Source organism: Clavelina lepadiformis, chromosome 9 (genome assembly GCF_947623445.1).
Source record: "Clavelina lepadiformis chromosome 9, kaClaLepa1.1, whole genome shotgun sequence".
NCBI classification, from domain to species: domain Eukaryota; kingdom Metazoa; phylum Chordata; class Ascidiacea; order Aplousobranchia; family Clavelinidae; genus Clavelina; species Clavelina lepadiformis.
The window spans coordinates 4,538,560-4,553,127 of NC_135248.1; the positions used below are offsets into that span (position 1 = coordinate 4,538,560).

A 14,568-nucleotide genomic window follows, 5' to 3' on the forward strand; every position below is an offset into this window, starting at 1 on the left:
GAACGTTATGATTCGCACAATTATTCGGATTCGCACGAACCCGAATAATTTTTATCATCGCGGCGCATTCCTACTGCTTATGCTATGAAAGTGCCTTGCTACGGAAATAGTCATCTACCCACTTTCGATCTTTATTTGTTAACCATTGCTGTACCTTTTTCCAGTTATGACGCAACCAAACGTCGCCCTATCACTACCTTGATATGACACACACCCACACGATCCTACTCTTTTGTTTGGAGGTGGTGCAATAGCAACGCGTAGGTAAATCAGCATTAGTTGAACGTCACCATCTGCGCAATAAAGACATGTTCAAAATAGTCCAAATTACTTCGCTAACGGAATAGCTTGTTTTTGTAGTTAACTTTATACGCTGTCAGTCGTTTGGTGAAGTGAATATGGTTTGGTGGTCAATATGGTCATAACGGTTTTGATAGATCGTTTCAAATATGAATTGTGCAGTATGAGAACTGTATTGCACCATTCAAAAGTGTTTCCTCAAATAAGACAAAGCAAACAGACAAGAATGCGCAGGTGTTTTGTGCAATTACGAAAGCTAATCTGAACTATGCAAACATTACGCATTGAAACTTCTCTTAAAGTCACCTTAAACTTACTCGCCTGGGCAAATCTTTGAAATGTTGGTCAATAAACAACCAGCAAATCTGTTCTTTGTTTTTCTGTTACGCTTCAGCGACTCCGACGTAAGAAAAAAGAAGAAAGAAAACAAGAAGGTGGTTTGTACTTGGGTGATTACCCTAAGGGAAAAGGGTGTAATAATTAATCAGCATATATTCTTCGCTTTTTCAGCGCAAACCAAGAAAACGGATTTAACCTGCATGTGGACTGGTGCGTTAAGTAGGATAGTTTGGTCAGGAAACCTTGACCTATCGTTACCTCAGCAGTGTGTTGCGTTTCAGGGTTAGGCAGATATCGCTAGCACTCGCTTCAGCTAGGAGCTAGATTCTTTGATTTGCGTTTTAGACTGGTTGACTAAAAAGTTTTTTCGGGCTCCTAGTATGCATCGCTGGCCCTGCTACAATAATCCGTTCTCGGTGGTTTCGTTTCAGTAAATTTTTATTTCGAGCAAATATTGCTGTTGCCTACACACTTTTTTAAAAGTGAAATCCACTTTAGTAAATGTCTTTTCAATTGCATTGTTGTTGATGAAATTGTTTGGAAGGCTTTTAGCAGCTAATTGGGCATGGCCCGCATGGGGTCCAGAATTCACTCATGGGTAGGCTTATTTGTTTTAATTCTCGTTGCAATCGCTTTTCTTTTTAGCTTTGTCTTATTATTTTAATTTAAGAAACTGCCATACCATACATATGTTTTAATTATAGAAACTAAGTTGCAGCTGACTTTAAGTTCTTTTGGAAAAGTTGTCTTGTTTGTTTTGCAAACCCATAGCAGCCCTTGTGTATACAACTACTTACTAACCAATGCAATTCACTTTTGAGGTGTGGTCCAATACAAAGCATTATTTTAAAAGGGTGTAAAATTTCAATAATTGATAGTTAGACTTTTTATTTATCGTTATTTCAGCCTATATGTACAAGTACATTATACGGCATTAACATAACCTGTATCGTTTACTAAAAAAATTGGTTTTGTAGTTTGTATAGTTTCAGATCCATTTTAACTGAATTATTTTTACACTCAGTTTTCAGTTTATCTACAAGCTTGGTGATATTTTTAAGTTTTAGGCTAAAGATTTTGCTGTTGTTGATTTATCAGACATTATGGAAGAAGCAATTATTAAACATCTGACAGGAGTTCTTCAATCTCAGATTGGTGACTGTCTTCCAGTCACTTCTTTGGGCAGCCACCTTAGTGACTTGGGTAAAAAGAAAAAAAATTATCTTAAGGTAAATTACTATACTTGGAATATGAATAGCTTGCTAGATTTCTGGGTTAAAGTACAAATACATACATTTTTTATGTTTATTATGGTACTTGTATTTTATGGTGTTTGTGGCAACAACGGCTTGAAATGAGTGTTCTTGTCTGGTTTTTTTTTTCAACATTTAATTTTTAAACATTGTTATACTGTTTCTGTTCATCTAACTGAACTGTGAATGTATTTGCAGAGGGTGGGATTCGAGAAGTTTTTAATTAAGCATCCAAATGCTTTTGCTATAATTGATGGAAATGTCTTGCCAGTTCAGAACCTTGGTGCTGCTTCAAATGCAGCGATTTCAAATCGAAGTTTTTCTCGAAATCAACCTCCACCATCGTCTACTTCTACATTTAAGCAGCCGTCTAAGGCTGCTGTCCAAGCTATTAGTGAGTCTATTGTTAGCATTTTTTTTTCTTTCTTAGCTTTTTTTCAATATATTTTTAATTATGCTAAAGTATCTTACAGACTAAACTATTATTTTATCTCTAATAAAACAGAAAACGACATTCTAAACTCAAAATCCTGTATGGTATGTTCTGACGATTTTGAGTTTTACGCTTTTGGCGTTTGTTTTCATCCAATATGCCACAAGTATGACTGGTTTATTTCAGTATTATGATTATTATTGTAAATATTTATACATTATGTACAATCATATTTAATGTAAATGCCTCAATTGGTAATAGACGTGATATTTATGTAATAATATAGGCTACTGACCTTTGGTTAACATGCTTTGTAAAATGCCATTTTATTGATATCCTGAGCACAATCGTTATAGTGAGTAATCTGTTTAATGACATATTTACCTAACAATCGCAGTGAGTAATATGATATTTTAAGCACCTTTTACCAACATAATACCAAGTCTGCTTTAGTGTGCAAATTATTTTTGAAGGTGTTCAACGAAGTTAAGAGTCCTTTGTGATGATAAACAATGCCCAACTTGTCGTATAGAGCTTAATGAGGTATTGCTACTGAAATAAGTATCATATAATTCTGTATCGATAATAATGAATGGATAAATGTACATTATGTCATAAGGTTTTTCTACCTGTACTTTGGATAACCTTGTTTGACTCATGGTTAAGCAATATAACTCTAACATGATGCAATACTGTAGAAATGGCAATAAAAATAGACATTAAGCATGTTAAACTAACAGGAAGCGTTTGATCTAGATGATGAAATAGGTCTTATTTGCATCTAGTAAATATTGAATAGGCTTCCCAGGGGAAAACCCTTGGTTCTTTTCCAAGACAAAGATTTGTTTTTCTTTGAGCAAAACTAAAGTATTACTTATCTCTTGTATCATGAGACCTTTTGACAGGAAACTAATTTTCCCAGAAATATGAATGTTTTTGTTACAATACAGTAGAATAATAAGCTGAGTCTACTGTATCTCTTTTCCTATAATGATGTTGATAATAATATAATTCATTTATTGTTATAGCAAGGTGGTATTTCTTAAAATTTAAACTTCATGCATCCTACTGTACAAACCCGCAATTAACAACCACCCATATGACATTTAATATATGTGCACATATGTACACTAGTAGTGATAATATCTAGCCTTCGTTTTAAGTATTTGTGTATGTTTACTTTGAAATTTAGATAAGCTGTATGCCATACTGTATCAATGAATTCTAATAATTTCTGGCAGTTGTTTTACTAAGTCATATTTTAAACTTATTTTTGTTGATTATTCATTTGTGCTGAGAATACATGTGCTTAAGCCTCATTTTATACATGTAAGTTACTTGTTAATATTATTATTATTAATATTGTTGTTGTTTGTACTGTAGGTGTTGTTTACTCAACAGCTTCAGCCGATCGATGAACTAAACACAAAGAGCTATATCAAAGAACAAAAGTATGGTATTTTGTTAGAGAATCAGCAAATACGTACCATGTATAGGTAAGTTGTGGGAAACATCTTGACATATGAGGGAAAGAGCAGTAACACAAGTGTAACTCAAAAGTTTTTTGTTTTTATTTTTGCTATTAATAAATTATACATTATTTGCATATATATTGTAAACAAATACATGTATTTTTTTGCGGGTCAGTCACTCACTTATAACTCACTGATCAGTTAGATTTTCATTTATTTTTGTTGTAAGATAATAAGTTTGGATCAGTTGTTGTATCTTGTGGAACGAGATATCTTGAGATATTTGTGCCTTTTATAAAAATTATCTGAATAAGTAATAAAAGTTGTCTGTATCAACAATTACAGACTGTATACTGTTGTTTATTTAAACCAACCATAACTGAATTTTGAATATTTAAGGTAAACTAAACTTGAACATGCTTCATGGTGGTTATTTTCTAGGAAGTTACTCGAGCACAAATGTAGAATAAAAGGATGTGGTAAAAACTTTGAAGATTTTGATGACTTGAAGTCACATTTACAACTAAAACATGGGGAATACTTTTGTAAGCTTTGTCTTAGGCAATGTAAGGTAAGCATTTCTTGATTGTTGAGTTGATACAGTACAATCACTAGTAACCATGTAAATATTTCCTAACTACAATACTTTATAACTAATATATTACGACTAGTAACTTGATATCAAGATATTGTAAGTAGTAGTTAGAAATTGTTATATGTGTTTGCAGTTGTTCTAATATTCATTATGTTAGAAGTTGTTGTTTTTTTGCAGAAATTTACTCACGAGCGTATAACCTACTCGACTATTGAGCTAGAGAAGCATAAAAGTGAAGGTGATGATGGTGAAGGAAGTGCACACAAGGGTCATCCATTGTGCAAGTGAGTACGTTATTTAACTTTATGACACAAATAAAACAACTTTTTGACATCTCAACTCCATAACACACTGGGACTGGGACCTTATTTCTGGTTTGTTTAAAATGTGATAGTTACAGAAATATTTGAAGTCCGATCAATATTCTGTAATGAAATTAGGGAAAAATTTGCTGATCTTGGTCCGTCTTCTGCCTAAAAGCCCCAATATACAATGTTCTAAACTTGTAATAATGTGCTATAGGTTTTGTGATTGCCGATACTTGGATAATGATGAACTACTTCGCCATTTACAGCAGCATCACTGCTCCTGCCACTTATGTGATGATACTAACTATGTGTTTTATGCGTAAGTACAAAGTTGGTAGTTACCATATAAAAGATTGTGTTCTTAATGAAATGTTATAGATGAGCAAAATTACAAATGGCCACCGTTGTCTTGTGAGATGCTGAAAGTTGTCCTGAGGGCAGCTTTTGAGCTACCGAGTTTTTCCTGTGCCTTGAAGAAACAAATGATAAAAAATTATATTGCCTACTATCCCATTTTTTATATACTTTTGCATATTTTATCATTGTTAAGCTTTAAAATGCGTCATATAAACCCAGCATTAGTTTACTCTGGTCAGGTGACGTGTTTTACAACAACAAATAAAAAGTCACAAGTCTTTCCCATTTAAGTCCTTTGCATTTATGGGATTTTGTTAGTGCTCATATGAAAAACTCTTCTTCAGCCCACAGCCGTTTCAATCATAAAATTAGTAATGGGCTGATTCCATAGTGTTGTTTCTTTTGCGAAGATTTTCACATGGTTTAATCTTTTCTTTTCTACTTATAACTACACCATTACCAGCAGATATTAATTGCAAAAGTTTCTCGTTAAGGAAATTAATAATCCACTAAGACTTTTCGTTACAACAAAGTTAGACATTCCTGAGGTAGATGTTGTACTCTATGCTATGTTTTTCGTTATTCTATAAACTGTTAAGGTGGTTCGTAATAAATAAGTTTTTAATTTTTTTATAGAACTCCTTTCAAAAATTTTCCAAATGGTAAAAACGTAGTTTGTAAAATTTTATAGCAGTTCTATTTGTGTAAGTGGTGCTGCATTGCTAAGATCGCATGAAGCAAAATGTATAGGTTTGGTGACATTTTGCACTTTAAAAATGTATAAGTTCGGCACCAATGCAAATATTGTAATGAAATAAATTAACTGAAATGAAAACTACTTTGTATTGCATAATTAGTAGATTAGTGTCATTGCAATACCATTTTATGAAAGGTTCTATTTCAAATTTCATTTTCTTTAAAACGTTTAACATCAACGATTTCTGTTATTTCTCTTAGAACAGGTGTCACCAAACTTTTTTCACAAAGGACCAGATAATCATAAAAACTGACGATTGTGGGCCAAATTCCTGCTCTGTTCAATAGGCTACTTCTCAATAAGCTCATTTGTGATTCAGTGAGGCGGGCCGAACAAATTAATAATGCAGGCCGTAGTTTGGTGACTCCTGTAAAACATCCTTGTAAAAATCCAAAGTTAATGTTTAAAAACCACCTTAGACTACACTGTACATACTTCACTTACTTATATGTACCTTATATAATGATAGTGATATTAACGATTTATGGGATCATCATTATCATCTGCACTTTGCTTGCCGTGAAGATTGCTGTCATGGAATCTTTAAAGCTGTTTTTAAAGCAGAAGAAGAATTAAAGGTATGAAATTGTTATATCATAATAAAAGGCTTTCACAAGATACCTTAAGAAATCCTAATACAAACTGAACAATGCTTTGGGAAAGCATTCAACTACATTTTTAAAACATGTTTGTTTTGGTTGTATTATTATAGTAAAGTATGTGTGGAACATAAAACATAACAGTATAACATAACATACAATGCGACATGCATTAACTGTTTGTTGGTATAACTTTCAGACACATGTCCAGAAAGAGCATTCTAGAGGAAAGGGTGCAAAAGTGGCACTGACATATGGAACTGCTAGTGGTGCTAGTGAGTAGTATAATGCAACACAAAACAAGCTACAGCGTGAATTGTAATGTTTTGTAGTTCGGAAGCTGTCATTGCGATTCGCCTAATTTTACACAACATTTTTACGTTGTTTCTTATGAGTGAAATATTTCTGTTCATTTTCATGGCTTATTTAAAAAAATCTATCAGTCTAAATGCCTATACGCAATTGAATTTACACTTTTAAATATTTGTACATTATTTGTACTCAATATTTGCTAAAAGCAAAAAATTGAACAAAGCACTTTTGACAAGAAATAGCAATATAATAAAGATGATGCAAACAGTTGAAAAAACTTTATTTTAGTCTCAAAACCTATAGGAAAGATTTTCCATTGTTATCAAAGTTTATTAGTACCATGTAGCCTTCTTTTACAAAGAATGACTTGGCTTGTTGCATATGACAGGCTCACAGCTTGGGACGCCCTCCAGGACATTGGAGATCTTGCGTAGCAATGTTTCCCCAATCAGACGTGGTGAAGAAGGCTTATCCTTTTATGGTAGGTTGATATCACATTATTTAATAAGTTGTAGAAGTGTGAGCAAATCAGTTCGCGAGATTGTTCAGATGTCAAATGTATCTTTAGCATCTGTGCATATACTGTACAAACATGCATTTCACAGACTGGTTTAACATAATAGTTATTTAGTTAGAATATTTTTTGATGTTATACCATGTATTATATCACTGTTACCAATTCAAACACAAACAAAGAGACAAACTTGTCATTAAGGTTTTTAGAGATGCATTTGTAGAATATTTTCTTAATTTTTAGGTTCTGTTCTGTACACGACTTCTTACTTTGGTTTTATAAGAAGAAATGATGCTCCTTTCGATGAGTCTGAACATGTGTTTTTTAACACAGAATCATGTGATTTAAATCAAGATGATGATTTGTCTAGGCATTTTTCTCAGGGAGAGAGGTAGTTTTTATAAGTTTCGTTTCGTTGATCACTTCTAAAGTTATGCGCTAGAAATATCAGACATTTTATGCAGGGTCTATGGACGTGCCCTCCAGACCATCAACCACAGATCGAAATGGCGTGCTGTTTCAGTTACTAAACTAAGTGAAATGCAACATTCTGGATTTCCAGCACTCGGAACACATGCTTTGGCCGATCGTGTACGACATAATTCCGCCTGCTCAGACTTTACAACAAGTGGGATGAGTGACATGTAAGGATATAAAACATTTTGTTTTAATTTGTGTGGTTGGTTATAAGAAACTTAACCTACTGTTACCGTCATTCTGAGCCATGATATTGGCAAAGGCTGTTGACTTTTTCAATGTTTACAGCAGCCTACTTATAACATTTATGTGGCTGTTTAACAAACGCTTAGACAATACAACTGTAGTTCTGTGCTGCTAACCTACTGTATGTACCCAAGCATAATTCACATTTTTTTTACCATTAAAAACCGCATCGAGAACCTTGGTTGAAGATCATTTCTATAACTAGACGGCCTTAGTTTTTCCTCATCTCAATTTTTTATCTATTTTAAGTAGTGCAAATTCTAGCAGAGTTACCTCCTAGTAATTGTGGCCTCGGTTTTCGGACCACGGTCACTTGTTTTTCAGCTGAAATATTGAATTTTTATTATTAATTGAACCACTTTCAAGTGTTTCTAGCAGAAGCACTCTCCACATGTTTTTGTTGTTGTAGTACAAGTATTAGTGAAGAAGCATTTCCTGCGCTTCCTGCAAGTATTAGTGAAGAAGCATTTCCTGCACTTCGTACTCAATATGAAGTGGTACAGAAACATACGGATAACGAAGAATCATCGACGTAAATACAACAATTTCCTACAATAATCTTTTTATTTGCGATTTATCTATAGACTGTAACATAGACAAAAAAATTTGAATTTTTTGTAAGTTAATTAGTTACTAAATGATTTTTTATCTTTCTTGTATTGTATTCCGTTTTCTTGTTGAGTTAATAGCAGTTGTTGTTCAATTGTATTTGCAACATCTGCTTAGTGCTTACTATTTGTTCGATAAGTGATCGAGTAAATATCTATGTGATATTGATTGGTTATTGCAGCTTTTGCTGAAATTTTTGTTACATTTTTAACATTATCTGTAGAAATTGGAACATTGTAGTTGGAAAGAAAATGCCTTCTAATGGAATTAGCACACCCTTAAAAAATAAGAAAGTTGTTGAAAAGTCGAGTGAGGACAAAGCACAAGGTAATTATTGTAACATACATTTGTTTTTTATACTGATTATCTTGGATGATAATTGCAATTGTTTTTGTTTCTTTTCTTTCTTTTAAACACTTTGGTTATTCATTTTAAGGTGTGGGCTGTGTTCATCACAATTTGCAGAAAATGTTTGGTTTTATAACGAAACAAAGCAATACATTTGAAGAAAATATCTACTTTGATAATAAAGCATATCAGCTTGGGATGGGTTTAAGTACTAATGTTGACTTGACCCAAGAACTAAAAGTTGGTGAAAAGGTAAAACATCACATAAATACATATATTACATAAAATAATAATGCGGTAATAATAATAATTGTCATTAATAAATTAATATGAATAAATATTATCAAGTAAGAAAATTGTCATCTATTTAGCTTTGCTACATTCTTGAACCATCTGGTTCTGTGAAAAGAAACACCAAGTCCAAATACCGAGCTGTAAAAGTTTGGAAGTAAGTATAAACAATTTTCAATAAAAGTTGGGTTTCAGCTTTGCTTTATCCATCCATATCCTCAAAGCAGATGGTATGATCATTATCTGCAAGTGGTAGTAGTCTGTAAATCTTGAAATGATGTACAGTACTTTGCACGTTATATACCTTGTCGATGCAATATTACGATGTTGAAATTTCGGTATCATGTTTTTACTTAAGATTTAGCCGTGAAGACAATCTCGGAAAGTCTACTACCAACGGATATACTGTTAATGCCAATGATAGCTTGTTGAAAAAAGTGTCTACTTCAACAGCCGGCAAGACAAATGGTCAAAAGCCATTAACTCAAGGTTTTGCTTTGTGTGCATATGGGCTATGGCTAAATGTTACATAATAACATGTTACATATTTAAAACACAGTGACAAGGCTGCGTTATGACAATGTGCTAGTTATTACAAAGTCTTCAGTGGGTAATTTATCCTAGCTAATAAGTTAAACTCAATTCAAGAAATAACCATTTCCACTTCAGCAATTTTATGGACGAAATTAATGTAACATATGATATACTTCAATAGAACATTGACAGAAGTTAGTTTTGTCTTGTATATCGCATCGTCAAAGAACTCTCTACAAACGTTTACGAACTACACAACCGATATAATCAACGACAGTTCTTTGTAGGGCTTGGGACTTTGCATAGTGTTCAAGCCAAGTTTGGATTTATTACTATGGACGGTTTTTCAAAGTCTGAAGATAATGTTTACTTCCACATAACTGCCTACCAGGATGCCATGGGCAAGCATGAAGTAAAGGATCTTTCTACGGAACTTCGTGTTCGCGAAAGGGTAAGCGTTATCGTTCGTTCAAACCACTGCATTTTCCAAGTCCAAAAGATGTTCGAGATATTGTTGGTATATTCGGACATCTAATCCACTGTTGCTTGAGTTGGGAAGGTCTCATTCACGTGCCGTTTACTTCAAAGCAATGCGTTCTTTTTGTTTTAATTTCAACAAGTAAGCAGAACTAATCAAACACATTTGCTGTTTAAACACATGAAGTGACCATGTAGGTTGATTTACTTGTGTCAAGACAAGTACAAAGTATGTGGCTATGCGTTGATTCTTAAGCTCATACCTTCAGTTGTAAAAAGCTATTACCTGTTGACAAAACGTATCTGAGCAGTAAAATCTGTCTAGTGACACGGAATATATGCATTTCCCTCATGCAAATGAAATAGTTTGTAGTTGTGAGAGCAAGTATGCTAATGGCTTTGGATCTCTTCGCTTACAATATTTATGCAGTTGTATATATTTTTTATATTCTGTTGTTCTAAATTCCGTTCAGTTTAACTTACGCTCTGATGAGTAATGATTTGGTTGTTATCCTAAACTAGTCAGCAATTGTATAAATATAATATGTTTTTAACTACAATTGTTGTAGGAATTGCTACTTTTTAGTATTTCATCATCATGTTTTATCCATTCAGATGGGATTCTTACTTGAAGACCCAAGTTTGGTAAAAAAGGATGCAACTTCGAAATACAGAGCTGCTTTAGTGTGGAAGTAAGTAGCATAGAACAATGGTTGAAAGCATACAAATGATTCATGAATTTTCTTTAATTAAACAGATAGGCATGTTCAAGCCTACATAAAGCAATTCTATTGTATGGTATTTAAATAACGCAAGAAATAAAAAAAAAATAAAAAATAAAAACGGAAATAAATTTTTTTTAAAACAAACCTATTGAGTTTTCTCGCCAAATGGAAGCTGATTAAATTAACTTTCGCAAACAAGAAGCAACTTTTTTCGGTCCAGTTCAATAGCTTAACAAAATGCATGTAAACAACTAACGCTGGTTTAAAACTCATTATCTCCATATTTTGGTTAAATCCAAGTGGAATTTCGTTGTCTATAGGACATAATTAGGCCATTTATCTCACATTATTATTAATGGGTTAACGTATTACTTTATAGTTAGAAAGAGTATCTTGATTACGAACATATTCTATTGGCATTGTTGCTATATTGGCATACCTGTCAGGACATTGTAATCGAATCTTTTACAAGATTTAGGAAACAAAAACGCAGGTTTATTGATAGCAAAAGTGTTTATATCATTGTATAGTTTTGTTTTCATGGACATTAGCTATTAAATTTAGTAACTACGGTTCACTTTGAAGTAATTTAATCCGTGTCTTCAACTTCAAATTAACGAGCTTCCACAGTTTCTAAAAAACGTTTATCAGCAGACGTTTTGCTTGAAATATACTGCATTTCTGCACATTTGATAACATTCAATATTGTACAGTAAAATATAATTTATCCCTTCTATTTATTTTGTGTACAAGTCACAACCCTTAGTCTGATCACGTTATGCTTGCTTTTTGTAGGCAGAATGAAAATCTTTGTGATATGTCATTCTCATCATCTAGTGCTGATATGTCCAGTCCAACTAAAGTTAATACCAACATCTTCACATCTACTGTAAAAGCTAAACAGCTTCCAGGTGATTCAAAGTTGCTTTTTTGCCAGAATGTTTGTTTTCTTTATCATTACGTCCAAGCAGTTTGAAATATTTTGGGTTGGTTGTTCTATAGTTTTGTTTCGCTTAGTGATTAAGGGTAGACGAATAGCAATAAACCATCTCTTGTCACATAAGTAATGAACTAAATTTTATGATTCACAGCTAACTTGAAAAAACTTTTTAAAGTGTCTGACAAGAAATCATCAGAAGGCAAATAATTATATACGCAGCTGTAGAACTTGTAACAAACCAGTCGCGTCAACCTTCACTAAACTTAACGCAGTAAAAAATTAAGGCATTGTAAAATATTTTATCTTTATTCTTTATCATTTCTGTCTGATCTGCAACAATCGTCTTATTTAGGAGATGAAGTTTCCTTTTTTGAAAGCAGTCAGTCTGAAATGGACAGTTCTGAGCTACATAGCTTGAACTCGGAAGAAGGTTGGACTTCGTCGATCTATACAGTAATTTAACAATTCTAAAAACTTTCTGTAATAGCTGAATAATTTTACCATTTCTTCATGCAGCAGAACTTGCTGTTCCTGTCATTTTGAACGCGTCAAGTTCTTCCCCGCTTGACATGACCAACACAATCTTGGACATATTTCGCGTCGTGTTTGGTCAGTCCCACTGTCCTGCAGAGTCTTGTTTGATAACAATTAACCCTTTGTGGCGCTGGCTATTTAGAAAAAAAAGTGTTTTAATGTTTTAGGGACGTGTTGGGGAGTTAATCTTAAGGATTCACTTTTTGAACTTGATGAAGCTTTGGCGATTAATGATGTCCCAAATCTAAGCTACATTGCCTTCGTGCAATTCTTTATCAACAAGCCACCGAAAGTTTTGTAAGTACCAATACTGTGTTATCAACGCGTTAACTATATTTTACACACACCTTTAAAAAAACTGCAGATCTTAATAAGCACGGCATGTTTTAAATTGCAAAGGGTTTGTGTGACTGGTTTGTTGAAAAGAATAGGCTTATGTCATATTTTACATTCTAGCACAGTACAGCAACATGTTACTCTTGCTGGGGATGACGCCACTACCACACCACGCCAGTGCTTTGAGCTGTCCACCGCTGGCCTCAATAAGATTGTCTCTACCGCCTTGAAAGCACACGGAAAGGCCAATAGCATCTCTGAGAATGTGCTGACTATCAACAACACAAACATGTATATTATGTACGTGTCCGTGTTTTCGATGTTTACGTGCGCCATCTTGTTTGAACGCTTTCTTCAATACTTGAATAAAGAATGTTATACCGTATGCACTAATGTTATTGTCTGTTGTTAAGTTTCCATCACTGTAACATTTGTGTTCATATTTAGACTTAATCGTGACGAAAAGGATGAAATGAGGGAGATATCCCTGCACACAGGATTCTGATCTGCACCAAATCTTTTGGCAAAAGGGCATTTGAAATCACACTCCAAAGCTTTTGTATATGTACTGTATAAATTTGCCATCATTTTCTTTTCCTCACTGCTTTCTTACATGCACTTGAATGTACACTACCATGTTTACCAACTCATGTATACACACGTCGCATAATTTTCTCAAGTTAATCTAGTTTTACCGTGATTCTTTTGTTTCAGCTCAGTGCACAACGTAGCATTTCATTTTTGAAGTAACACACCTTTACCGTGCCAAGTTTGGTGCTTGGTGCTGTAATAGAAGCTGGCGATACATTTGGCATTGTTGATTGACTTTATGGTGTGTGTTTGAATTTTGTATATTACGAAATTTCTTTTTTGCGACTTAAATCAAATAGTAATGTGAACAAAAAATGCAGAAATTGACCAAAGGTGTTTGCAATATCAAAGACTGCCCTTACTACTTATAATTTTGACAATATGTGACATTCCTTATCGTATGGATAATCGTAATTTTTCGTTTTGGTTGTGGCTGATGGTTTGTAACATTCCCTCCCCCTTGTATAAAATTCTGTTTTCAATAAATATCATTCAGATTTTTAAATGGCGTCCTGCGTATTGTGACCGGATGTCCGCATCCTACATCCAGGTATGGCCCAAGCAAGCGCAGGGGCCAATGCAAGAGCTGATGTCGAATTGGTTGTTTGCCGATTTTAAGTACCTTGCTTCAATAATATCAACAAAAACGCGCACCAAATAATAACTTTGTTCGAACTAGGTATCAGCAAAGCTTTGCTTCGTAATATATTCTCACCACAACATTCTCATTCGAGAAAAACATAGGAACATAACACTGAGACTTGCACGAAATAGAAGCTAAATTGTTATTTTTCTTTAGATTGTAAGCACCACTGGGCCTATAATGCAGTGGCATCGGCCCAAGGCCGGCCCTGCCTACAACTACATCGATGGACGTCTTTCCCATCCTTGTCGCCATTCAAACTTTTGGGCTTCGCGGCGATAGAATTATTCTTTCTTTTACCCGCTCAGTAAAGGAGCCATTCCATCTGCTCCACTTAAGTCTTTTTGCCTCAGAAAGTAAGCAAGCTCGACGAATGATATCGAGACATCCATTTGTTTTGGCCGCACTGCAACTAACTTATTAGAACACGATGAGAATTCAAACATCGGTGCAGCTCGTTGGGCAAAACACAAATGGGACCCAACGTGGCAGAAAAATTCCGCCAGACTTCGCAATTTACATCACCGAAGTCGACTCTCAACCCCACCGGATCATCCTGTTACAACTCGTCATTATAA

General features: G+C 34.0%; 1 protein-coding gene across 4 annotated transcripts; it reads left to right on the forward strand.

The window, feature by feature from the left end:
* Positions 1-854: 854 nt before the first annotated feature.
* Positions 855-13,852, forward strand: LOC143469989 (uncharacterized). 4 transcript variants are annotated; one of them, XM_076967813.1, is made up of 27 exons: positions 861-1,237; positions 1,738-1,868; positions 2,091-2,286; positions 2,398-2,491; positions 2,799-2,868; positions 3,709-3,821; positions 4,239-4,368; positions 4,570-4,676; positions 4,915-5,019; positions 6,284-6,392; positions 6,613-6,688; positions 7,114-7,206; positions 7,483-7,630; positions 7,704-7,883; positions 8,372-8,494; positions 8,795-8,898; positions 9,008-9,171; positions 9,291-9,367; positions 9,569-9,699; positions 10,032-10,195; positions 10,837-10,913; positions 11,742-11,857; positions 12,239-12,316; positions 12,406-12,495; positions 12,588-12,717; positions 12,877-13,056; positions 13,204-13,852. In XM_076967813.1, exons 1-27 carry the CDS (start codon positions 1,234-1,236, stop codon positions 13,259-13,261), a joined length of 3,048 nt encoding a protein of 1,015 aa, XP_076823928.1. In that variant the 5' UTR covers positions 861-1,233; the 3' UTR covers positions 13,262-13,852. The 4 variants fall into 4 exon arrangements, 3 of the variants coding, with proteins under 3 accessions (XP_076823928.1, XP_076823927.1, XP_076823929.1); XM_076967812.1 differs by having other exon boundaries at positions 863-1,237; positions 12,403-12,495; XM_076967814.1 differs by lacking the exon at positions 861-1,237 and adding an exon at positions 1,307-1,460 and having other exon boundaries at positions 12,403-12,495.
* The last annotated feature ends 716 nt before the right edge of the window (positions 13,853-14,568 follow it).